Here is a 25803-nt window from a genome sequence, read left to right as displayed (position 1 = left end):
CAAGTCAAAACTGTAGGATAAATAAAGGGGGCATATAAGCAGACAATGAAAGGTCTTTCAATATTCAATGATTACATTTCTAAAAAACAGGTTACAGGCTACATGTGCACCTCCAAGTCAGAACAAAATTAAGTGAAAATAGACCAAATTATTTGGGTGAGGCACATGGGCTGCTAATGTCTTACTACACAACATACACTTAGTATTACTTTCTCAGCTACAGTATACATATCTCCCTGCCATATTACATAATTTATGCAGCAGCATACAAGACATTTTTGGACTCACCTTGTGCTGTGCTCACTTGAACAGGAAGGTGGCGCGGCAGTCCTTTGTGGGCAAATTCTGTCATCAGTCTGGCATTTTCTGGATTTATGGTGCTTTCAAGACAACTGGGACTATAGGAAAAAGGAGGACCGAACAGGCCCTTATTAATATCGCGGGGCTGAAGTGGAGCGGGTTGAGAGTTTCAAGTTCCTTGGTGTCCACATCACCAACAAACTATCATGGTCCAAACTCACCAAGACAGTTGTGAAGAGGACACAACAACACCTTTTCCCCCTCAGGAGAATGAAAAGATTTAGCATGGGTCCCCAGATCCTCAAAAAGTTCTACAGCTGCATTCTGACTGGTTGCATCACCACCTGGTATAGCAACTGCTTGGCATCTGACCATAAGGCTCTACAGAGGGTAGTGCGTACGGCCTTGTACATCATTGGGCCAATCTTTCTGACATCTAGGACCTATATACTAGGCAGTGTCAGAAGAAGGCCCCAAAAAATTGTCAAAGACTCCAGTCCCACCCAAGTCATAGACTGTTCTCTCTGCTACCACATGGCAAGTGGTACCGGGGCTCCAAATCTAGAACCAAAAGGCTCCTTAACAGCTTCTACCCCCAAGCCATAAGACTGCTATTATTAACCATTAATCAAATAACCACCTGGACTATTTACATTGAACCCCCCCCCCTTTGTTTTTACACGGCTGCTACTCGCTGTTTATTATCTACGCATAGTCACTTTACAAATTACCTCGACTAACCTGTATCCCCGCACGTTGACTCGGTACCGGTACCCCCTGTACATAGCCTCGTTATTGTTATGGAATTTTCTTATTATCTTTAAGATTTTTTTATTTTTTACATTAGTTTGTTTAGTAAATATTTTCTTAACTCTATTTCTTGAACTGCAGTGTTGGTTAAGGGCTTATTGTTTTCAGTGCATGTGACAAATACAATTTGATTTGATCCAATATGATTACGTAGTACCAGTCTTGGACGAAATCAAACCAGGACGAGAAGCTAGTAACGCTAGCTAGCTATGCTAACTGATGCTGCAGTGCGTGCGCTTTCTCATCCGACAGTTACAAATAACATCAACTCTTTTCAAAATATTAAGTAGCAGTCTGCCTTTTAATTCCATCTTCCTTTGATTAGATATCTCCTAACTTTTGCCTCACATGGAGACTATGACTGTAGCCTATTGGCACTTTGATGACTTATGATTGGCCAACAACAAGCTACACGCATCAATCTCCACTCTTCTGAAAAGCTTGACCAGCAGCATAAATTATACAATTTCTGTCTTGTCTCTCTGCTGCAGCAGTCGCATTCTGATATTTACAGGCCCTTCCGGACAAGTCAGTTAAAATTACACGTACCCAAGACCTGTGACAATCATATGAGATCCGACCCAGACCTGTGACGTTATTTACAATTCAGGATCCGTACCTGCTCGGGTCCCGGATCGGGTATTCGGGTACAGGTTGACCCCTTTTTGGAAAAAAAGTAGACCATACTTTCTACATGTCTGAATCTCTCTCTCTCTCTCTCTCTCTCTCTCAGACATGGAGACAGCGGTTATGACACAGCTGCAGACCACAGTGCTGGGGAGAAGCGCCTGTCTGTACAAGGTGTGCGTCTTTAAGCGGTATCTCTGTGTTCACACTTACCTTTTTGTGGGATTATGCTACGTGTGTGTGTGTGTGTGTGTGTGTGTAGGTTCTGGATCTGAGTGCTGAGCTGGACTGTCTGATGGCACTGAGCCATGCCTCCCAGGAGTACGGATACACTACCCCCACTCTGGCCAACCACCACAGGATAACACTCAGACAGGCCAGGTACGCACACTCAGACTCCATTCCAGCTGGCTAGACGCCTGTATGAACCCCTAGGGTATCCAGGGAGGCGGTTAGAGAGGCAGATAAGGGTTGTTGTTGCTCAGATCTCTCTTTCTCTCACTCTCTCAGACACCCTCTGTTGGAGTTGTGTTCTCCTATGTTTGTGTCTAACTCCTTCCTGAGTTCTGAGACTCGTGGACGGGTCAAGATCATCACCGGACCCAACTCATCTGGCAAGAGCATCTACCTCAAACAGGCAAGGACACACACTCACTCACTCACTCACTCACTCACTCACTCACTCACTCACTCACTCACTCACACTTACTGTCACACACACACGCACACACAGAAAGTGTCAAAGACAGATCCAGTTCTTGAGTTGTTTCAGGATAGATTGTTTCCTCTTCCTTCTGATTGGCTGGGTCAGGTGGGTCTGATTGTGTTCATGGCTCTGATTGGTTCTGACGTGCCAGCGAAGGAGGCAGAGATTGGTCTGGTGGACGGAATCTTCACACGCATGCAGAGCAGAGAATCTGTGTCTGTAGGACTCAGCACCTTCATGATAGACCTCAACCAGGTACACACACACACTACACACACACATACACACTACGCCAATGGTGGAAAAAGTACCAAATTGTCATAATTGAGTAAAAGTAAATATACCTTAATAGATTAATAGAAAATTACTCCAGTGAAAGTCAGAGAGAGAGAGAGAGAATTAGAGGGAGCATGCTTAAATTCACACAGGACACCAGATAAGGCAGGAGAATTACACCAGATATAACAGACTGACCCTAGCCCCCCCGGCACATAGACTATTGCAGTATAGATACTGGAGGTTGAGACGGGGGGACACACACACACTGGCCCTGTCCAACGATAGCCCCGGTCAGGGCCAACCAGGCAGTATTTGGTTTTAAATGTACTTAAGTATTAAAATGACATGTAATTGCTAAAATATGCTTAAAGATCAAGATGCACTATTCATAAATCGCTCTGCCATTTCCTGGATGCAAAAATCCAAGTAGTTTGCCAAATTTCAGTTTTTGTGACAAAACAAGCAGTCATTGTGTAGAGAATCATTGTATCATCTAAACCGCTGTGAAATATATTTTCCGTAACCAAAACTATTGTATATTCAGCTTTTTGAAGCTGGTGTACAAAACCAAAAGTGAAAGACGCAAAAACAAACTTAAGAACGCAAAGCATAGAAATAGCCCACATACAACAGATCTATCGCTTCCAAGACTTGCTTTCAATGGGAATGAAAGATCTATAACTCGCAATTCTATGTGAATTTGGTCAGGTCAACCAAAACAATTACATTATGTATCAAAAGTAAAAGTATAAATCATTTCACATTCCTTATATTATGGAAACCAGACAGCACAATTATTATTATTTATGTTTTAATATTGATAGCCAGAGGCACACTCCAACACTCAGACATCATTTACAAACAAAGTATGTGTGTTTAGTGAGTCCGCCAGATTAGAGGCAGTATGTAGGCAGGGAAGTTCTCTTGATAAGTGTGTTTATTTGACTATTTTCCTGTCTTGCTAATAATTTAAAATGTAACAAGTACTTTTGGGTGTCCAGGAAAATGTATGGGAGTAAAAATTACATTATTTTCATTAGGAATGTAGTGGAGTAAAGGTTTCACAAATATAAATAGTTAAGTACAGATACCCCCCAAAAAAACGACTTAAGTAGTACTTTTAAGTAAAAATACTTTAAATACTTTACACCACTGCACTACAGACACACATGCATTTACCTATTCTCAGTGTGTCATACACGTATGTGTGTGTGTATGTCTGTGCTACAGATGGCTCATGCTCTGAACCACAGCAGCGGTCACTCACTGGTCCTGATTGATGAGTTTGGGAAAGGAACTAACACGGTGAGAGAGAGGGAAAGAGGGATGAAACACGTGAGACATGAAAGGAGGGATGGAGGAGAAAGGTCTCTCTTACACTGCCCAGTTATTTGCCTTTCTTTGGGTCTTTCTATGTTTGAGTGTTTCAATGTGGGTCCAAGTAAACTGTTGAACTGTTTCTCACCAGGTGGATGGGCTTTCCCTTCTGGCGGCATCTATCTCTCATTGGCTGAAAAGAGTTCCAGCCGAGGTTCCTCACATTCTATTGGCCACTAACTTCCACAGTCTGCTACAGCTGGGTCTCCTACCTTCCTCAGGCCTGCTGTCACTACTGGTACTGCGTGTGTGTGTGTGTGTGTGTGTGTGTGTGTGTGTGTGTGTGTGTGTGTGTGTGTGTGTGTGTGTGTGTGTGTGTGTGTGTGTGTGTGTGTGTGTGTGTGTGTGTGTGTGTGTGTGTGTGTTATCTGTCCCTTTCAGTATGTAAGGCTGGGATTTGTTGGGGAAAAACCCTTTAAAAAGTGTATTGTCTGCCCTAAGCATGCCTTGGACTGAATCCCAGCCTTGATATGTGTGTGTTTTGTGTGTGTGTAGACTCTGGAGACAGCGGTGGATGGGGATGAATTGGTGTTTCTGTACCAGCTGAAGGAGGGGATCTGTCGCTCCAGCTATGCAGCCAACATCGCTACACTGGCAGGCCTTCCCCCCAGCCTCGTACAGAGAGGAGTGGAGGTACGCTACACCACACACACACTAGCATAGCTGTGGGAAGTAGGGGTGCTGCAGCACTCCCTGAAAAATCTGAAGATTTTCTTTTATATATAGAGAGTGTATTCGGAAAGTATTCAGACCTGGACTTTTTCCACGTTTTGTTACATTACAGCCTTAAATACACACAATACCCCATAATGACAAAGTGAAAACAGCTTTTTAAAAACATTTTTGCACATTTATTACAAATAAAAAACATACCTTATTTACATAAGTATTCAGACGCTTTTGCTATGAGACTCGAAATTGAGCTCAGGCGCATCCTGTTTCCATTTGTTGAAATGAAAAATGCAATTGCAACCTATTTGCAATTAGGAATTGAGACCAAAAGCTCAAGAGAAGTTAAGTGTTTAATACCAAGGATACAGTCAGCTGAGTGCATGCATTTAGAAAGTTCACAAAACATTTTGTTTATTTTACTAGGCAACTCAGTTAAGAACAAATTCTTATTTTCAATGACGGACTAGGAACAATGGGTTAACTGCCTGTTCAGGGGCAGAACGACAGATTTGTACCTTGTCAGCTCAGGGATTTGAACTTGCAACCTTTGGTTACTAGTCCAACACTTTAACCACTAGGCTACCCAGCCGCCCCGCCCTTGTACTCTTCCCTCCTTTTGGTCCCCACCTTCTTGCAGTTGTCACCTTCCCAGCTATACATTTTATAACCCCAATGAGTTTCCCTGTTTTCCCCTGTGGAATCTCCATGGTGCTCACTTTGTTTAGCTAGATGTCAGAATCACACCCCGTCCATCTTCATTGTCCTGAGCCTGACCCTGCTATTTGATCCTAGGCAATTTATTCTTATCTGATTAGGTCAACCTTTCTAAATGAGCATCCACACAGTTTCATGGCCTAAACTCATTAATACTCACAGTAATCATTCACTAAACAGGATACAAACTACAAACTATATTTATTTTTTTCTCCACAAAAGTAGTGCACTCCATCTTTAATAGTTCTGTATTAACGGACTGATATAGCATCTGTAATGCAGCCCAAAAATATTTTTCCAGCACCCACCCTCAAATATATTTTTAAACAATTTTATTTCTACCAAAAATGAATATATAACGCAACTCCCAAACTACTTCCTGTGTCTATGCACACAAGTACAATAAGGCATCACATTTTTTTCAACAGAAATGCAAACTAAGAGTAAGTTATGTATGTACGTGTGTGTTTGTGTAGGTATCTGAACTGTACAGAACAGGAAAGACCATTAAACGCATCGACCGACCATCTACAGAGGAGCAGGCAAACAAGTAAGTCACACAATCACAGTGAACACACACACAAAGTCGAATCAAATGTTCTTGGCCGAAATACAACAGATGTAGACAGTGTAATGCTTACTGACGAGCCCATTCCCGACAGTACAGAGTTAGAATAAGACAAATATTTCCTCAATAAATAGGAAATAGTAACACAATAACAAAAATAACGAGGCTAAATACGAGGAGTACCTGTACCGGGTCAATATGAGACCACCAGATTTTACATTTCAATAAGTTGAGATAAAAGAATGCATGTATATGTGAACATGAATGAATGCCTCCACTTCAGTTTACGCTTAACGTTTTTTCTTGCACTGTAACCAATGATTTATGAAAACTGACTTGATAGGTTGATGTCCTCATTGTGGTTTTACACACATTATTTGAATAGTTATGAAATAAATGCACATTGTTATATTTGGTAACACTTGCTTATTTTCCCTCGACAACAACCCCATTCGATGCATTGAACGGATGTGGGTGGATCAATGTCTACATAAGAATGCTTGTCTGCGATTTGGGGATATATGCAATCTGTGTATTATTCTTAATTGGATTGCTCTAGTACGATTACATATAGATATTGTTTTTGCATATCTCCAAATGTCCTCCCACATCTCTTCGTCAATAGTAACAGACAATTCTTTCTCCCACACTTGTTTCACCCTCTGTGTGTTGACAGCAGAAAAGGACCTTAAAGTATCATAAAACAGATTACAGACATTTTCCTTTGTGGGGAAAAAAAGCATTCTTTCAATGACAGACACATCAGGGTTACCAATTAAGGTGGTGCTCTTCAGAATATAATGTCTTACTTGTAGGAAGCGGAAAAAGTCCTGCTTTGGGAGTCGATATTTCTCGACCATCTGCTCAAATGACAACAAAATCTTATCAGCAAATAAGTCATTTAGCCTGCGTATGCCCTTATTAAGCCATAAATTAAAGCCAGCATCCAGCAATCCTGGACTGAAATCTGGGTTGTTAAGAATTGGGGTAAGAGCAGAGGTTAGTTTGGACCTTCCCAGGAAGTGTTGAACTGACCTCCATACTTTGAGTGTTTTAAGTATAACGGGTTTAATTGCAGTGATTTTCTACAGACCTGAAACTTCTGAAAAATAAAAGATCCTGTAAGGGGTATTTTGAAAGAGAAGTCTCAATGTCTAACCAAATAGAGGAGTCATCATTTGTGATCCAGTCAGAAATATAACAAAGGTGGGCACCACATTGATAGAACCTGATATTGGTCAGGTCCAAGCCGCCCATAGAACTTGGCAGCTGCAATATTGCCATCTTAAGTCTTGGCTTGCGTTTACTCCATATAAAGGAACTTAGCCATCCATTTACATCCTTTATTACCTTATTGGAGAGTAATACTGGGATAATTTGGATTGGGTAAAGTAGTCTAGGTAAAATGTTCATTTTCAAGAGGGATATTCTACCCAACCAAGAAATCGGGAGAGAGTTCCAGTGCCCCAGATCCTGTCTTATTGTATCAAACAAGGGAACAAAATTGGCTTTGTACATTTGCTGGAATTTAGGAGTTATAAATATACCCAGATACATGAAACCTGAGGGAGACCATTTAAAAGGGAAGGGGGGAGAAGTATTAGGTACAGAGTGTAGGCTACCAAGTGGCATAGCCTCTGACTTAATAAGGTTAATCTTGTAGCCTGAGAATTCGCTGAATAATTCAATAATATTAATAAGAGATGTAATTGAAGTCTCGGGACTAGATATGAATATCAGGACATCATCAGCATACAAGCTTATTTTATGGTGAACATCGCCAATGAGCAGCCCCTGTATAGCAGGCGTTACCCTGATGGCCTCGGCCAGTGGTTCCATAACGAGTGCAAAGAGGAGGGGGGATAAAGGACAGCCCTGTCTGGTACCTCTGTGTATAGAGAAGCTATTTGACCGTAGCCCATTAGTAAGGACAGCAGCCTGAGGATCATCATATAAAACTTTCACCCATTTTATAAAGTTGTCCCCCAGACCAAATTTATTTAGAGCAAATAATAGGTAAGACCACTCCACACGATCAAATGCTTTCTCAGCATCTAGGGAGAGCACAAGACCATCCACAGCACTTTGTTGGTAGGCTTGAATTACATTAAGAAGCCACCTGACATTGTTGCATGACTTTACGGCCCTTAATGAAGCCAGTTTGGTCTCCTTTCACAATTAGTGGCAGTGAGTCCTCTAATCTTGTGGCTAGAATTTTAGAAAGCAATTTTCTATCCACATTCAGAAGGGAAATTGGTCTGTAGGAGGAACAAGACTCTGGACATTTTCCCTTTTTGAGAATAAGTGAAATGTTGGCTTCTCTCAGCGTTTGAGGGAGTTGGTCATTTGAAAATGAGTGGTTAAACATATCACGCAATGGCTCAAGGATCAGGCCATGGAACTCTTTATAGAACTCACTACAAAACCCGTCTGGTCCTGGGTCCTTACCCTTTTGCAGATTCTTAATTGCGAACATTATCTCTTCCTTGGTAATAGGGGCATTAAGGAGGGACCTCTGCTCAATCTTACAAAATAAGTTCTCCATTAATTTGAGTGCATCCTTTGGCAGTTCTGAGGCATAAAGGTTTGTATAAAATTTCTTAAATGAGTCACTTATCAATTTATTTTCATATAAATGATTACCATCAGAATCAGTAATAGTAGCAATTGACTGAGAGTCGGCTCCCTTTTTAGCTAGGTATGCCAAGTACTTTCCTGGCTTATCGCCATGTTCATATAGCTTTTGCCTGACAAATCTCATTTTCTTTTCAGCGTCCTGTGTTAGGAGAGAGTCTAACGTTGATCTAATGACTGATATTTCCTTTAATAGGGCAGGAGTGGGCGTTTTAATGTAGTCCTTCTCTTTAGTTCCTTTAGTTCCTAATTCACCCTCTAACATTTTTTGCTTTTCACGCTTTTTCCGTCTCTTAGTAGCTGTGTATGACATAATCAGACCCCTGGCATACGCTTTACAGGTTTCCCAAAGGAGCGAGGGGGTTGTCTGTTGATTGAGAGTTAGAGAAAAATGCTTTAAACTCTGTAATAAAATGTGATGTGAATGTATGGTCTTTAAGAATGGTTGTGTTCAACCTCCAATGTCTTGACCGATTGAATGCCCCGTTGAGTTTTATGTCCAGGATCACCTCAGCATGATCAGATATGACTATGCTTCCTATCCTAGCGGATAAAACAGACTGCAAAGACGTCCTGGGCATAAAAAAATTATCTATTCTAGTCTGACATCCATGAGGTGCAGAGAAAAAAGTGAACTCTGTTGGAGGGATGAAAAGCTCTCCAGACATCCACATACCCCAGATCATCACAAATAGCTTTAAGTGACTTAGCTTGAGGAGAGAGTGAAGCTATACCGCTGGGAAACTTATAAGGGGGTTCAACAAGCAGTTAAAATCTCCTCCAACCACTGCAGTGTCCGAGTTTAATTCTGAAAAGTCTAGAAATACCTTAGTGAGGAAATCAGGGGGGTGAGATATTAATTATGGAAATGTTCTGCCCTTGTAAAGTACCATTAATTATTACAAAGCGACCAAATTGATCTTTCACACAATTCAAGACCTTAAGTGGTAAGTTCTTTTTCACCAGAATTGCTACACCTCTACTTCTGGATGTAAATGATGAGAAAAACACTTGACCAAACCCTCCTTGTTGTAATTTCAGGTGCTCCTTATCATCCAAATGAGTTTCTTGCAACAGGGCAATATCAATATTTTCTTTTTTCAAAAAAGACAGTACCTTCTTCCTTTTAATGGGGTTATGGCTCCCTCTAATGTTCCATGTACATACACGCAGTCCGTTACCTGCCATTGTATCTTGACCATTCAATATCCAGACTGTAAAAGTGGGGTGGTACCTTTTTCCATGTGTTGAACTCTCCTCTATCTCACCGAGCATAAACAAACGATATGAACCCTGAACTCGAACTATACTAAACCCAAAAATTAAACATGTAAAGATCCAAAAGGGGGTTTTCCCACTAGCTAACATGCAGGGGATTTCAACTCTCCAATGTAGACTCTTAAGTCCGCATTGCCGCTCAATAGCCTCATCCTTTATATGTATGGAAAAGAAAATCAATAGAAGAAGATTGAGGCTCTTCCACCTAAAACCAAGCCTGGGCACCAATATGGATTCACACATATCTCAGCCTGAGCTATAGCGGCTATTACTTTAGCAAGAAAAATAATAAAGATACGAATATTACTGAGCCGGAATACGTGAGGACTCACACCACTGTTCCATGATCAGATTCAACCAAAAATAAACAAAGTTATCCAATGCTGTGGAGGTGCAGCTTAAAGTTATTTACCTGAGAGAGTCAATAAATGTAGCAGCCTCTTCAGGTGTGTAGAGCTTTTTAGGTGATCCGTTGACCATAATCTTCAATGTGGCCGGGTACAACAGTGCGTAGTCCATCTTCATTCTCCTGAGTCGAGCCTTCGCCTCATCAAACGCTTTGCGTCTTCGTACAACCGCAGTGGAATAATCATTGAAGAATGGGACCTTTGGACCTTTATGTTGACTACCATCAGAGCTGATGTTTCTAGCCGCGTCCATGACGCGCTGCTTGTCGGTGAAGTTGTGGAACTTTATAACCACCGGCCGTGGGCGCTGATTGGGACCGGTTATCGGTGCTTGAGAGCGATGGGCTCTGTCCAGCTTCACACGACAAGCCTTAGTGTCCATTTGTAGGTAGCCAGGGATCCATTCCTCAAAGAATTTTACTGAATGTGTCCCTTCAGAATTTTCCGGGAGTCCCACAACACGAATATTGCATCTGCGTCCTCGATTATCCAAGTCGTCAATGTGCTCCGCCATTGCGCGCACCTGTTTCTCAAGTGCTTTTATCTTAGCGTCCATAGATGTAGTTGAAGTTTCCACTGCAGCAATTCTTTCTTCCGCCTCAACAACACGTTTCACAACCCTCTGTATTTCAGCTGAATGGCCTGCTATTGCTTCCGAGACTGTTCTTATCTTAGCATCGATCACTTTAGTAATGTTATCAGTCATCTTTTGAATCACCAGGTCCATTGTGCCTGGATCCGCAATGGTGTTAGCTTCGCTAACGTTAGCTAGCTCCTCATGCACATCCACAGGGGTGGTGGTTTTGGTCTGCTTCTTAGTAGTTCTATTGGGCATGTTGCCTGAGATTTTTGCGAAATAGCCGTCAAGACTCATTATATGGTAACTTATTTAGCCAATTCTACCACTTTTTCAAGCTAGGAGATTAATGTAAAAATATAAATTTACGAATGCGACGAGAGCCCGCTGAAACACCGTGTTCTCTCTACGGCGCCATTTTGTCCCCTATACATAAGGTTGCTAATTATAAACATTCACAAATGCTCTGAGGGAGGTCTTGAAGTCGATACGTAAAGTTATTCAAGATCAGTGTGCGGGTTTCTTCTTTTTCTCATCTTATTCAGCTGTTACCATTCACCTGCAACAAAGATGGCTCAGATGAACATTTAAATAAGTTATTCTGCCTGCAATACATACGCACAATCACCCACAGGTGTTTTCTTTGTGTGTGTGTCCCTGTCAGGTGTGTTTGTGTGGTGAAGAAGTTTCTGAGTGTGAACCTTGAGGACAAGAGTGTGGATCTGCAGCGCTATATGAAGGAGGAGCTGCTTCCCTCTGGAGGAGACCTGCTCTAACAGCAACACTATTGTTGTCTGTCTAGCAGCAACACTATTGTTGTCTGTCTAGCAGCAACACTACTGTTGTCTGTCTAGCAGCAACACTACTGTTGTCTGTCTAGCAGCAACACTACTGTTGTCTGTCTAGCAGCAACACTACTGTTGTCTGTCTAGCAGCAACACTACTGTTGTCTGTCTAGCAGCAACACTACTGTTGTCTGTCTAGCAGCAACACTACTGTTGTCTGTCTAGCAGCAACACTACTGTTGTCTGTCTAGCAGCAACACTACTGTTGTCTGTCTAGCAGCAACACTACTGTTGTCTGTCTAGCAGCAACACTACTGTTGTCTGTCTAGCAGCAACACTACTGTTGTCTGTCTAGCAGCAACACTACTGTATACCAGTATGACCTCAGCTTCACTGACTGTAGGAGGAAGTTGCCCCAAGATGCTGATGGTTTTAGAGAGGTTAAGATGATCCTAGATCTGTGCCTATGGGTCTGAGAGATTGATGCCTACTACTTTAGGATTTACCATAACACTAAAGTCAATGGGAGATACTGTAGTATTCTCTATGGAAATATTTTGGTTTGGAGGAGAACATAAAAGTAATTTTGACGTGTTTAAAATATCCCAACCAAGATTGAGGACAATGTAAATTCGTATTATGTTATTAAGTTACAATTCAGAATGTTCAATAAACATGATTGGATTTTATTTTCTGTCTCCTTTTCTAGTTTATGCCAACAACAGAATGAGAAAATTACATTTATTCAAAATTGAATTACATAAAACCATCTAACCAATTTTCCCAAGCCCAGAGACAGCTTCTAAGGGTTGAACATGAGACTTTTGCCTCAATCTGGCACATCTACATATGTTAATTACTGTCCATATTCCTTGACAAATAAACACAGAATATTAACAGAATTAAGAAAATTGAATAAATGTGTGCTGCTGGGGACTTTATGATGCATGGTGGTTATTGTATTCTGTTGAAGGTGAGGATCATGGTTATTGTAGTCAGTGACAGGGAGAGGAGAGGTGGATGATGGTTATTGTAGTCAGTGACAGGGAGAGGAGTGTGTTGAGGGGTAGTGTGTGTCCGGTGTTGCAGAAGTGTGTGTCGCAGCAGTGCCTGGTCATCATGTAGATGGTTGTGTTGGAGAAGAGCTCCACATTGGTCACCAGCTCACACTCCTTCGCCTTGACACAACCCAGCAACTTAACTTCCAACACATCACCTACAGAAACACACACACACAGTTAACACACATAGACACTGTCAACACACTAATATGCTCTGCTTCACACTTCTCTGCCAAAAATCCACAAAACCCAGCACCGTAATGTCCCACACACAGAAAACACACACACACAACACCCGCCGGCCATGTCTATCCATGTGACCCACCTGCCTTCCCTCGGCCAGTGTAGCACTTCTCCCCGATATTGCAGTTGGTTTTGGTGGTGTAGCAGGCATCCCAGAAGCCCAGGTCACAGCGGAAACACTGCAGAGGCCCCTCCTCCCGTTGCTCCTCCTGATCATCCTCATCTAAGACCACAGGGTAATATCATATACAGTACACTCTCACACAGGGACATAATCGCTACAAGTCATGAGTGTTTTATTGATAGAATTGATCATTTAAAGTCGAAGGCTGCTCCTGACGGAGATAACATTACATACATGAAAAAAGATTGAAGGTTTACTTCTATTGTGACCCTCTTTGGCAAATAATATGAAAGGTGTGCAAGATCGCATTGTACACACTGTGTGTGACTATCTTATTCTCAGTGGTGTAACATACTTGAAGTAAAAATACCTGAAAGTACTACTTCAGTAGTTTTTGGGGGTATCTGTACTTTAGTATTTATGACAACTTTTACTTCACTACATTCCTAAAGAAAATGATGTACTTTTTACTCTGTACATTTTCCCTGACACCCAAATAAATGTAGGACAGGAAAATGGTCTAATTCACAAACTTATCAAGAGAACATCCCTGGTCATCCCTACTGACTCTGATCTGGTAAACACACATTTCATTTGTAAATGATGTCTGAGTGTTGGAGTGTGCCCCTGGCTATCCGTAAATTAAAAAAATAAGAAAAGGGTGCCGTCTTTGCTTAATATAAGGAATTTGAAATTATTTATACTTTTACTTTTGATACTTAAGTATATTTTAACAATTACATGTACTTTTGATACTTAAGTATATTGAAAACCAAATACATTTAGACTTTTAATCAAGTATTTTACTGGGTGACTTTCACTTTTAATTGAGTCATTTTATATTAAGGTATCTTTACTTTTACTCAAGTATGACAATTGGATACTTTTTCCACCACTGCCTATTCTGAGTTTTCTGAAGCTTATTCTTGAGGCACACACATAATTCATTATGTAATCAAAATGACACTGCACAAGGGGCCCTGCCAGTGTCTACAGTATTTTCCTATCATGACAACATTATTTCCTTGCCAGAAACCTTACTTTTTGGTTCACCTTTGAGAGATTTTAAGGCCATACTCTCACCTGATGGGTCACTATCTTACTCACATTCAAGGTAGCTCAGTGCATCTTTGGCGGTACCCACTGCGTCTATAGTAGACTACAGAAGACTGCGTCTATAGTAGACTACAGAAGACTGCGTCTATAGTAGACTACAGAAGACTGCGTCTATAGTAGACTACAGAAGACTGCGTCTATAGTAGACTACAGAAGACTGCGTCTATAGTAGACTACAGAAGACTGCGTCTATAGTAGACTACAGAAGACTGCGTCTATAGTAGACTACAGAAGACTGCGTCTATAGTAGACTACAGAAGACTGCGTCTATAGTAGACTACAGAAGACTGCGTCTATAGTAGACTACAGAAGACTGCGTCTATAGTAGACTACAGAAGACTGCGTCTATAGTAGACTACAGAAGACTGCGTCTATAGTAGACTACAGAAGACTGCGTCTATAGTAGACTACAGAAGACTGCGTCTATAGTAGACTACAGAAGACTGCGTCTATAGTAGACTACAGAAGACTGCGTCTATAGTAGGCTGCGTCTATAGTAGACTACAGAAGACTGCGTCTATAGTAGACTACAGAAGACTGCGTCTATAGTAGACTGCGTCTATAGTAGACTACAGAAGACTGCGTCTATAGTAGACTACAGAAGACTGCGTCTATAGTAGACTACAGAAGACTGCGTCTAGAAGACTGCGTCTATAGTAGACTACAGAAGACTGCGTCTATAGTAGACTACAGAAGACTGCGTCTATAGTAGACTACAGAAGACTGCGTCTATAGTAGACTACAGAACTGCGTCTATAGTAGACTACAGAAGACTGCGTCTATAGTAGACTACAGAAGACTGCGTCTATAGTAGACTACAGAAGACTGCGTCTATAGTAGACTACAGAAGACTGCGTCTATAGTAGACTACAGAAGACTGCGTCTATAGTAGACTACAGAAGACTGCGTCTATAGTAGACTACAGAAGACTGCGTCTATAGTAGACTACAGAAGACTGCGTCTATAGTAGACTACAGAAGACTGCGTCTATAGTAGACTACAGAAGACTGCGTCTATAGTAGACTACAGAAGACTGCGTCTATAGTAGACTACAGAAGACTGCGTCTATAGTAGACTACAGAAGACTGCGTCTATAGTAGACTACAGAAGACTGCGTCTATAGTAGACTACAGAAGACTGCGTCTATAGAGCACCAGGATGTTACAGTAAGAGGGGAAACTAAAGTAGTTTAGTCAGGTAATTTTCTTAGGTAGCTGTGTCTTGTGTTCATCTGCCAGCAGCATACCACAATGCATCCCTCTACTTGAAAGCATTAAGGGTGGATGAGGTAAGTTTGTAAAGCACTTTGAGCACCTACAGTAGGTGGAAATTAGGTTTAGGTGGTAAGTCTAACCCTATGTACAAATTCGGGTTAGACTTACTGCTTATAGCTAGTCCAGCTATACTGTTGCTCCATTACCACCTGGCATGGACATCAACCTCTGGTGGGAGCAGCTCCTAGTGCTAATCCAAACCCTGAGTTTCAGTGATGTTCCTAATCTCTGGTCATCAGCCTCTCTCATTCTGTTAGCTTGTTAGCCCCTGCCAGCTCAGGTGAACACTAATTGGCTAGAGGGTTGTGTGTGCACAAACTCACCAACTAAAACTAGGAAGTATTTCATCCAGTGTTTGCTATATCACTGGGTTGGAACAAAGACCTGCATGCACACACCAGGACTACAGTGGACCTAATGATTACTATATGGATTACAATAGCTACCTAAAACTAATTCCAGTAAATCCCAAACCAGAGGAGGCTGGTGGGAGGAGCTATTGGAGGATGGGCTCATTGTGATGGAATCAATGGATTGGTATCAAACATATGAAAACCATGTTTTACTCTGTTCCATTCCTCCTATAGCTCATCCCACCAGCCTCCTCTGTCCCAAACATAGAGTCACCCAACTCAACCTCAACTTAACTCTCTTCCAGTAATTATCTTCTCTTCCAGTAATCATCCCAAACATAGAGTCACCCAACCCAACCTTTTTTCAGTAAAAAAAGCACAACTACCTTCAGGAGAGCGACTGCAGGACTGGTGGAGGTGTTTAAAGACATGAAATGCCCATCCTCTTCAATCAGAACAATCCCAGTATTTGTATAAAACTGATTCTGGCATATTTGTATGACATAATATAATTATTTCCATAGTGAATATGTTCATGGAGGCTCTGTGTAGCTACAATGTCATGTTTATGTTCTTATTGACGTGTTATGTATGCTTTATGAACACACATTTAAGTATATATATATATATATCTTATGTGCTGTAGCAGTTTGGAGTTTTTTATTTTATGTATTTAACAAGGCAAGTCAGTTAAGAACAAATTCTTATTTACAATGACCCTGGTCTGTAGTTGGTGTTAAACAACATCAGGAAATATATATAATATAATTCTATGATTATAACATTTTAATTTTATGTCCCCCACATTCTGTGTGAAAAACTTCACATCCCATACCTAAAGTATAGCCTACCTAAATACTATGACCCAGATCAGAGAAAGACCAATTCATCTCGATTTACCTGCAGAAGCTGTTAACATCGCCAGGGCAAAAACACAGAGCATCAATCCCCTCATTTCAGAAATAAATCCTTCAAACTATCCAGAGAAGGGCCAGTTGAGACCACAAAACGAGGAGTGTCCCTGAGGAAGTCAATGAGCTCCATTGTGAAAGTAGGAGCAGGCACCCCTGTAGCTAGAATTGGATTAAGACGCATTATACCTGTCTATTCTCACAGACCAATCACTGTTGTTGTCAGAGGCAGCACTGCGCAGTGGGCCAGCCATCCGGAGCAGAGAGGTAAAGACAGAGGCTCTCTATAAGCTGTCTAAATATATATATACACTGTATATAGGTAGCTCTGATCCGGAGCATGTTATTGCAGTAGTGGAAAAAGTACCCAATTGTCATACTTGAGTAAAAGTAAAGATATTGTAATACAAAATGACGTGAGTAAAAGTCACCCAGTAAAATATTACTTGAGTATCAAAAGTAAATGTAATTGCTCAACTATACTTAAATATCAAAAGTATAAATAATTTCATATTCCTTATAATAAGCAAACCAGATGGCATAATTTTCTTGTTTTTTTTAATAGTCAGGTCACACTGCTAAATAGTAAAGAAAAGTATAGATACCCCCCAAAACGACTTCATTAGTACTTTAAAGTATTTTTACTTAAGTACTTAACTGTGTTATTGTAAAGCTAAGACATTTAGTTAACCAATCAGCTCAGACAAAGATCTGTTTGTAACTAGTCTGGGCTACTTTGACTAGTTACTATTCACTAGCTCATGAAAATATCTGTACTTCCCCTATATTAAACTAACACCGTAGCATCATCAGAGTGAATGTTTTTTGAGAAACAGCTGTTGGATTCTTAGAAATGCTCCTTATGTGGGATCTAAATACTTATTTGATTTCACCTTTATTTTGACAGGGAGTCATGCTGAGACCAGGGTTTATTTACAGATGAGCCGTGTAATTACAAAAATACACTACAAAAAGCAAAAAAATATGAATTTAAAGTTACAAAGGAAAGAACAGGTGGAGAGGATTAGGTTATCTCGCAGGGCCGCTGGAAAAAGCCTGTTACACTTCATTATTTCATTTACATGTTTAAACACCTCAAAGGGAATAATGAGATGTCCTAAATCAACAATGGGGGTTAGATGACTAATGGACATCTGTACTTGACTGAATGGTCTACCACATGAAGGGGGGCGCTATTGAAATCCTACTTTATGTGAAGGTGTTGTTGCTGTGGGTCCCAGGTGTCCCAGGTGTTGTTGCTGTGGGTCCCAGGTGTTGTTGCTGTGGGTCACAGATGTCCCAGGTGTTGTTGCTGTGGGTCACAGGTGTCCCAGGTGTTGTTGCGGTGCCAAGTTGAAACACTAACTTGAGATCCTGACTATCTACTGATCAATGGGATATTTGCACAAAATTGTGATTTGCATGTTAGGATTGGTGTTAGGATTCAGCACTCTGTCTCTGGTCCTGTAACCACAGTAGGGTCTCCCTCCTCGGTAAAACACACGTGTCTGACTCAGCGAGGAGTTAAGCAGCTTAGAGACAGTGCTCCCAGTCCCACAGTACTGATCCTGCATAAACTCTAATAAAATGTATGACTGACATTAGAGGGAGACTAAAACAACTGTCCTGTTTGTGGGATTGTGTAACACAGAGACAGACTGAGACAGTTAAACAAACCTAGGCAACAGCAAGAGTAGAAATACAATGCACAGGTTATCTCCGTGTGGGACAGAGAGGGTGTGTGCGTGTGCTTATGGGAGGCCATAGGTGGAGCATTGTGAGAGTAAGTGTTAGGGTCAGGCAGGGATTACATGTGAATTTAATCTGATGTTCAGGATTACAGTCCAGCAATCAAACACTGACTGACCACATAATTCAGCTGCTGCATTAAACTCACAAAAACACACACTTCCCAGTATTAGCAGTCAGAAGCGAGAAACTAAGTACTGGTCTATCACTGGTAGTGTCACTGGTGGTGAACCGGGGTTAATGGGTTCAAAAGCAGTACGAGGTGTGTGATGTTTAGCATGTGTGAAAGCATGCATGCGGTTGTGTGTATGTGTGTGTGTGTGTGTGTTGTGCCTGTGTCGTGTAGATGTGTCTGGCTGTGCAGGGCAAGGTAGTCTTGGCGTTCCTCACTAATCTCAATGGCATTATCCCAGCATGTGTCTGAACAACAGAGGAAATACTCTGCAGTCCTGAAATACCAATAAAAAACCCTTGGTCGGTTCCACAGTGTAATTGGAAGCTAGAGGAGAACACTCAGGACAATTAAATTCACCCCTCCCTCTCCCCCCTTCATCTCTCCCTCCTCCTCCCCCCTTTTACTGCATCTGCATCTGTGGGCTCTATTCAATTAAACCCAGTCTAACATCCTAATGGTTTTGTGTACCTTAAAGACCAAAGGTTTGCTGCATACACGCTGCAAAGATATACTTCATATATGCACTGCAAACAGACTGGGCACATTTGGTTGAGTTGTCAGCTAACGTGAATTCAACGTGAAGTCAACAAAACAAATTCACAATGATATTGGATTTAGGTTCAAATTTGGGTGGGAAAAGGACGCAATTGCCTTACGTTGATTACTTTTTGCAAATGTTTTGTTGAAATGAAGTGGAACAACGTGGATTCTACCAGTTATTGGCCAGTAACATCTAACTCAAGTAAAGAGTAAGCATGTAGACAGCCAACAGCCAACTATGAGAAGCCATTAACTTTGTTTTCATTGCTATGATTTCCGTCCATCTCTTGAGCCAGGTTTGGGTGTGTGTAAACAGAACCCCTATAGGAGAACAGCCATGACAAACAGAGTCACTAATATTAGATCAAACTTTGAGTTACAGTTAAAACGACATCATGAATCAAAGTTCTCCAAAGCAGCCTGTTCCATAGTGGAATGTCTGGCCGTATTTAGTGTGTGTACATGCATCATTCAGGATGGCACCACAGTCACTGTCTGCAGTGGAATCCTCTCCTAAGCCCAAATACAGTCAAACACCCCTGAGAGAGACTTTACTACACAACAACAAGCTGACATGACCTAGCCCTGTCTCCCCCAGGCCCTGCCGTCCTAGAGGGGTAGAGAGAGATGCCCAACACACTCCACTGCATCTACAGCCTATAGAAACCACAGAGAGAGATGGAGAAATATGTGGTGCATTTATTTAGAAAAGCGTGTACAGATGTGAGTACAGTAGTATCTCAGAGTTGGAGAATAGAGTGGATAGGGGAGCCTGTCTGAACGTTATAGTTGATCTCACTGGAGTTACAGGAGTCAGAGTACACAGAGGAGGGGGCTGGGGAGGGACAGGAGGAGGGGGGGTCCTGGTGGTGCAGGACTCTGGTCAGCAGGGTTGACCCCCCTTTACCCCCCACCTCTCTGACTCGCTCTTCACGCCCCTGTCCCTCCCCTGGTAGCAGTGAGCTCAGCGCCCCCACAGAGAGAATGTTCAACTCTGACCCCTCCTGTCTAGGCACTCTGGGAGGCAGGGGGGGCGGGCACTCCTCAGGGAGAGGGGAGTGTCTGTCTGAGGGCTCTCTCTGGTTCCCCTGTTCCACATCCTCATATTCACGGTTCTCCCGGCGCCAATCCCTTGTTTTCTTGTGTTTGCATTTCCCCTGATCCTCAGGGTTCTCAAGGTTCTCACGCTCTCGGTTCTCACGGCCCCGGTTCTCATACAGCAAGGTTCCAGCACAGATGAAGATGAACAGGCCGATGCCCATCACGACAGGGCCGAGCAGTTTCATTCGCTCGCTGTGGGAGCTGCCTCGCCCACCCACAGGGTTAGGGGTGGAGCTAGCATACCCGGCCACGGCCACAAACATTCCCACCATCACCACGACAATGCCCGCTAGTAGCCACGCCCCAGGAGGGGAGCGGAGGCGGAGTCTGACTTCGAGCTCATCCTTCTGTTGCCGTGGGAAGCAGAGTGGGCAGGGCCATGTGGTTTGTGGGCAGGTTGTTTTAGGTGAGTGGGAGGAGTCTTGGGTGCAGACGGCGTTGACCGCTCCACTGGACCCAGCTGCTGTCATCCTCTACCACAGACTGGATAGACAGAGGACAAGTACAGGAGAGAGAGAGAGAGAAGACGAGGACAGGAGAAAGAGAGAGAGAGAGAGAGAGGATGAGGACAGGAGAGAAAGCAAGGACAAAGACAGGATAGACACGGAGAGAAGACAAGGACAGGAGAAAGAGGGAGAATGAAGACAGGAGAGAGAGAGAGTGAGAGGACGCGGACAGGAGAATGAGGACAGGAGAGAGTGAGAAGACGAGGACAGGAGAGAGAAGAGACGAGGACAGGGGAGAAAGCAAGGACAAAGACAGGATAGACACGGACAGGAGAAAGAGGGAGAATGAAGACAGGAGAGAGAGGGAGGACGAGGACAGGAGAGAAGACGAGGACAGGAGAGAGAGGGCGGATGAGGACAGGAGAAAGAGAACAGAAGAGAGGACGAGGACAGGAGAGGACGAGGACAGGAGAAAGAGAACAGAAGAGAGGACAGGAGAGAGAGGACGAGGACAGGAGAGAGAGGACGAGGACAGGAGAGAGAGGGAGTGAGGACAGGAGAAATAGGGAGGATGAGGACAGGGGAGAGAGAGGACGAGGACAGGAGAGGGAGGAAGGGAGAGAGGATGAGGACAGGACAGAGAGAGAGAGAGGTAGAGGACAGGACACAGAGAGAGAGAGGTAGAGGACAGGACAGAGAGAGAAGACGAGGACAGGAGAGAGAGAAGACGAGGACAGGAGAGAGAGAAGACGAGGACAGGAGAGAGAGAAGACGAGGACAGGAGAGAGAGAAGACGAGGACAGGAGAGAGAGGGAGGGCAAGGACAGGAGAGAGGACGAGGACAGGAGAGAGAGGGAGGGAGAGAGGATGAGGACAGGACAGAGAGAGGTAGAGGACAGGACGAGGACAGGAGAAAGAGGGAGGACGAGGACAGGGGAGAGAGAGGACAGGAGAGAGAGGATGATGACAGGAGAAAAAAGGGAGGACGGGGACAGGAGAGGGAGGAAGGGAGAGGATAGGACAGAGAGTGAGGTAGAGGACAGGACAGAGGATGAGGACAGGAGAAAGAGGGAGGACGAGGACAGGGAGGAGAGAGGACAAGGACAGGAGAGAGAGAAGACGAGGACAGGAGAGAGAGGGAGGGCAAGGACAGGAGAGAGAGGGAGGACAGGAGACAGAGGGAGGACGAGGACAGGAGAGAGGACGAGGACAGGAGACAGAGGGAGGACAAGGACAGGGGAGAGAGAGGACATTGACAGGAGAAAAAGGGAGGACGGGGACAGGAGAGGGAGGAAGGGAGAGAGGATGAGGACAGGACAGAGGATGAGGACAGGAGAAAGAGTGAGGACGAGGACAAGGGGAGAGAGAGGATGATGACAGGAGAAAAAAGGGAGGACGGGGACAGGAGAGGGAGGAAGGGAGAGAGAGAGGATGAGGATAGGACAGCGAGAGAGGACGAGGACAGGAGAGAGAGAAGACGAGGACAGGAGAGAGAGGGAGGGCAAGGACAGGAGACAGAGGGAGGACAAGGACAGGGGAGAGAGAGGACATTGACAGGAGAAAAAAGGGAGGACGGGGACAGGAGAGGGAGGAAGGGAGAGAGGATGAGGACAGGACAGAGGTAATGGGGAAGAGAAAGGGGTTAAATCAGAGGAAGAGAAAAAAAAACAGGGGGAAAAGGGTGGGGTGGAGTGAGAGGGATTGTTGAGTTGACTTTGTAAACAACAGGAAGTGACAGAGGTGATAAGAACCCCAGGAGTTAATGAGATGCAGTATGTGAGTCTCTCGCGCCTCCTTCTAAACTCCACGCTAGATTACCCTGTACACAAGCCCGTTCACTGTAGCCGTCACATTTAAACTCGAACTAAATATTCCACAATAGCCTATGTAAATAATAAAATAAAGCACTGTCAAGACAGACATATCAATGGCGTCCAATTCTGATCTAAATTGATAATATATGGTCCCAGTGGTAACTCTCAATTGACCAAGTCCCAGATGTAGCTTCTATTAGATTTCACATAAAGTAATTTCGTCTGATTTGAGGCTTTCCTTGAACATAACATTCAATCATTCCGTCACTTAAACAAAGAACATGAATGCAAAAAAACGAGACATTTAGTAAAGATTACAAAAAGTTAAGAAATTGTAGGATTTTACATAACATTATATAAATGATGGCAATAACATCGGTCAAAAACGTTAATCGAAGGGTTGAACTTGTGCAACATTGTAGCAGACCCTCGACAACTTTTCTCGAGAGAGAGAGAGAGAGAGAGAGAGAGAGAGAGCGGAGTTGCGTTGTCCGATTCCGTATGCAATGTAACGGTAATCTTTTAATTTATGGTTATCTGACGCTAAAGCCTTTTTGACATTGGGGATGTCTGAATAATGTTTTAAAAGGTAAGTCAACACTATTGACCAAATACAAACTAAAATTAACAAGTAACACTTGCTTTTCATGTGCTGCGCTCTGATTTTTGAGAACGTTCCGATAATGGTTACTTGCCTCGATTTGGCTGTTGCTCGGTTGTGGACATTTCCGCGTCGCTCCTGCTGCTGACATATCTGGAACTATTTTCTCAACATGATGCCCGTTGTTTATTTTGTCCCTACATTAATATGGTCAGCGTTGACTCTTTAGCTCCCTCTTTAAAATGTTTTCCCGGAGTTTCACCCCTCAACCAGGCTGCTTAACATCTGTCCAGCCTTGGTTTAAAGCGGCAAGTAGGCTACTACGGCGCATGCGAGATCTTGGTGCTCATAAATTCCCGATGAGTAAATATGCCTAAACGTTTCAGTTGCCTTTTGACTTGACTCTATACTATGCGCACACTTTTCTTTTTGGAATTGTTCGATGTTTCAGAAGCAGTAAGCCAGACGCTCTGTGAATGTTTTTTTGGTTTTAATATCCCAACTAGGGTAATTTTGCTGGACCCCACAAGGAAAATTCTACTTTAGGTTTAGGGTTTACAGTTAGAATTAGGGATTAGGTCTAGGGGGTTAAGGTTAGGTTAATTAGATTTTTGAATATGAATCAATTGCTTGGTCCCCACAAGGATAGTTAAACAAGACTGTGTGTGTCTGTTAGCAAAATAAGCTGTGTCTGGTTGTGAGGGGTCGTGGGAATCGTTGGCTGGTTTGGGCCAGTCCCCAGGGATCCTAGTAGTTATTATTAGTTAGAACAGCAGCATACTGGGGGGATGAAGGGAGGAGAAGAGGGATTGATAAATAGATTGGTGTGGGCCAGGATGGAGAAAAGCTTATGACATAACCAGGTGTATCCGTAGACAGGACAGGTGTTGTGTCAGTTCCTGTGAATCAGAGACATGATACAGACATCACTGACACAAGGTAATGATGACCACAGATCAGTGTGGTTAACAGATCAGAAGAGTGGATAACCAAGCCCTCAGGCAGTATGCACATTAGAAGAATATACAACCCCAGAGACTGCATTTCATTTATTCCATTCCACTCACACACTCCAGCAAACGCAAACCATCATGCACCTACACCACTCACACCATCTCACAAGTCAACAGCACTTATCAATGCCCCTTAAATTCAAATACATAAATCCCGGTTTTGAATATAAACTATATTGTTGATACACACATTTAAGCTCATTGCAACACACTTCCAAGGTATCGCACGGAGGAGATTGACAAAAATAATAGTTTACAAAATTTCACTAAAGCTTTAAAAGATGAATTCCTCAGTTCAATGAAGAAAAAAATTTTTTTTTTTAATTTCTTGGAAAAGATTGGTATTGATTTGCATAAGCTTCCAAATAAACACTTCCTATAGGGATGCAGGGTGTCACAACCCCAGAGCTATAATACACTATTTACACTGTGTACACCAAAGATCAATGAAACAGGAAACAATATTCATTCAGAACAAATTGATGAATTTTGTCTTTCTTTCTTTACGTTCCAATTTCATTAGTGTTTTACCATTAGCTCTAAAGCAGGTACATAGAAAAACATCTCTCTTCAGTTGAATTAGACCTGAAGTCCAGCTTTCCTTAAAGTTCCAATGCTATAGCATTCACCCTTTTAAATAAACATCTGACTGACGCGCGCGCACACACACACACACACACACACACACACACACACCAATCCTCTCCCTCCACCCAAGCCTTGAGACGTGCCAACCTCTTCCTGCCCTGGACATGTAGGGGAATGTATCCATCTGACAGAGAGGTAAACTACATGGTGAGTTTCTTTCACAACAATAAATAAGAAATCAACAAGTATTCCAGTAAAAACATGTATGGACTAATCTGGTGCCATCTGCTCAGGGCTGAGCACCATTTCCTCAACAATTATATATTTAAAAAAAATTATAATATTAAAGGTGGACGCAGCGATATGACGTAGATGCTGAAAGTAAACAGCATTGTGGATCAATTCCCACAACAACTACGAGCGTTAAAGCGCGAGGCTTAACTTCTCCGCTGTTTTGATTCCCGGTAGCCAGGCCAGGGAACAGTGTGAAGCGAACCCATCCACATCTGAGGGGAGGACGGCTCATAGTAATGTCTGGAATGGAGTGAATGGAATGCTATCAAACACATGGAAACCAATACCATTCCATTGATTCCATTCCAGCCGTTACTATGAGCCCGTTTTCCCCAATTAAAGGGCCACCTGCTCCGCAGACACCGTGTGTGTGAGGTCCTGCATCTCACTCATCTCAATATCTGTGGAGCTGCTCGTGGCAACGTCATTTCACTGAGTCTACCTTAAAATTGAATTCAATATCAATACTTTAAAGATGAATGAACTTTAAAGGTGCCCACTGCTCATTTCTTACTCACTCAGAAAAACATTTAGGTTAATGGGGCAATCTGCAGTTGCTACATACATTTTTTGATATATACCCATTGATTCTCAAAGAATATCTTATAAATGCCTCATGAGCTTAGTTCAACTGTCGTACCCCATCAGAACCCCAACACACCAAAT

The 25803-nt window shown here is 42.7% G+C and overlaps 2 protein-coding genes across 6 annotated transcripts in view; one reads left to right on the top strand and one right to left on the bottom strand.

Annotated features, from left to right (window-relative positions):
- The window catches only part of msh5 (mutS homolog 5), an 18423-nt gene extending 6000 nt beyond the window's left edge, over positions 1–12423 (top strand). For 3 of the 4 annotated variants that reach the window (XM_042319296.1, XM_042319295.1, XM_042319294.1), the window contains 9 exons: positions 1844–1911; positions 2000–2118; positions 2248–2374; positions 2549–2698; positions 3953–4027; positions 4191–4337; positions 4595–4732; positions 5962–6035; positions 11614–12423. In XM_042319296.1, coding sequence (XP_042175230.1) covers positions 1844–1911; positions 2000–2118; positions 2248–2374; positions 2549–2698; positions 3953–4027; positions 4191–4337; positions 4595–4732; positions 5962–6035; positions 11614–11725 — 1010 coding nt within the window. In that variant the 3' untranslated portion in view covers positions 11726–12423. The remainder of the gene's footprint in view (positions 1–1843; positions 1912–1999; positions 2119–2247; positions 2375–2548; positions 2699–3952; positions 4028–4190; positions 4338–4594; positions 4733–5961; positions 6036–11613) is intronic. The other variant, XM_042319297.1, reaches the window with a different exon arrangement.
- On the bottom strand, positions 12400–25803 carry LOC112236811 (sperm acrosome membrane-associated protein 4). Of its 2 annotated transcripts, none has more exons than XM_042319298.1 (3): positions 23337–25803; positions 13121–13261; positions 12400–12950 (listed from the first exon to the last, which is right to left on the bottom strand). In XM_042319298.1, exons 1-3 carry the CDS (start codon positions 23365–23367, stop codon positions 12730–12732), a joined length of 393 nt encoding a protein of 130 aa, XP_042175232.1. In that variant the 5' UTR covers positions 23368–25803; the 3' UTR covers positions 12400–12729. The 2 variants fall into 2 exon arrangements, with proteins under 2 accessions (XP_042175232.1, XP_024261188.1); XM_024405420.2 differs by lacking the exon at positions 23337–25803 and adding an exon at positions 16806–17219.

Source organism: Oncorhynchus tshawytscha, unplaced genomic scaffold (assembly GCF_018296145.1).
Source record: "Oncorhynchus tshawytscha isolate Ot180627B unplaced genomic scaffold, Otsh_v2.0 Un_scaffold_17_pilon_pilon, whole genome shotgun sequence".
Classification (NCBI taxonomy): domain Eukaryota; kingdom Metazoa; phylum Chordata; class Actinopteri; order Salmoniformes; family Salmonidae; genus Oncorhynchus; species Oncorhynchus tshawytscha.
This window is presented reverse-complemented; position numbering and strand designations above follow the sequence as displayed.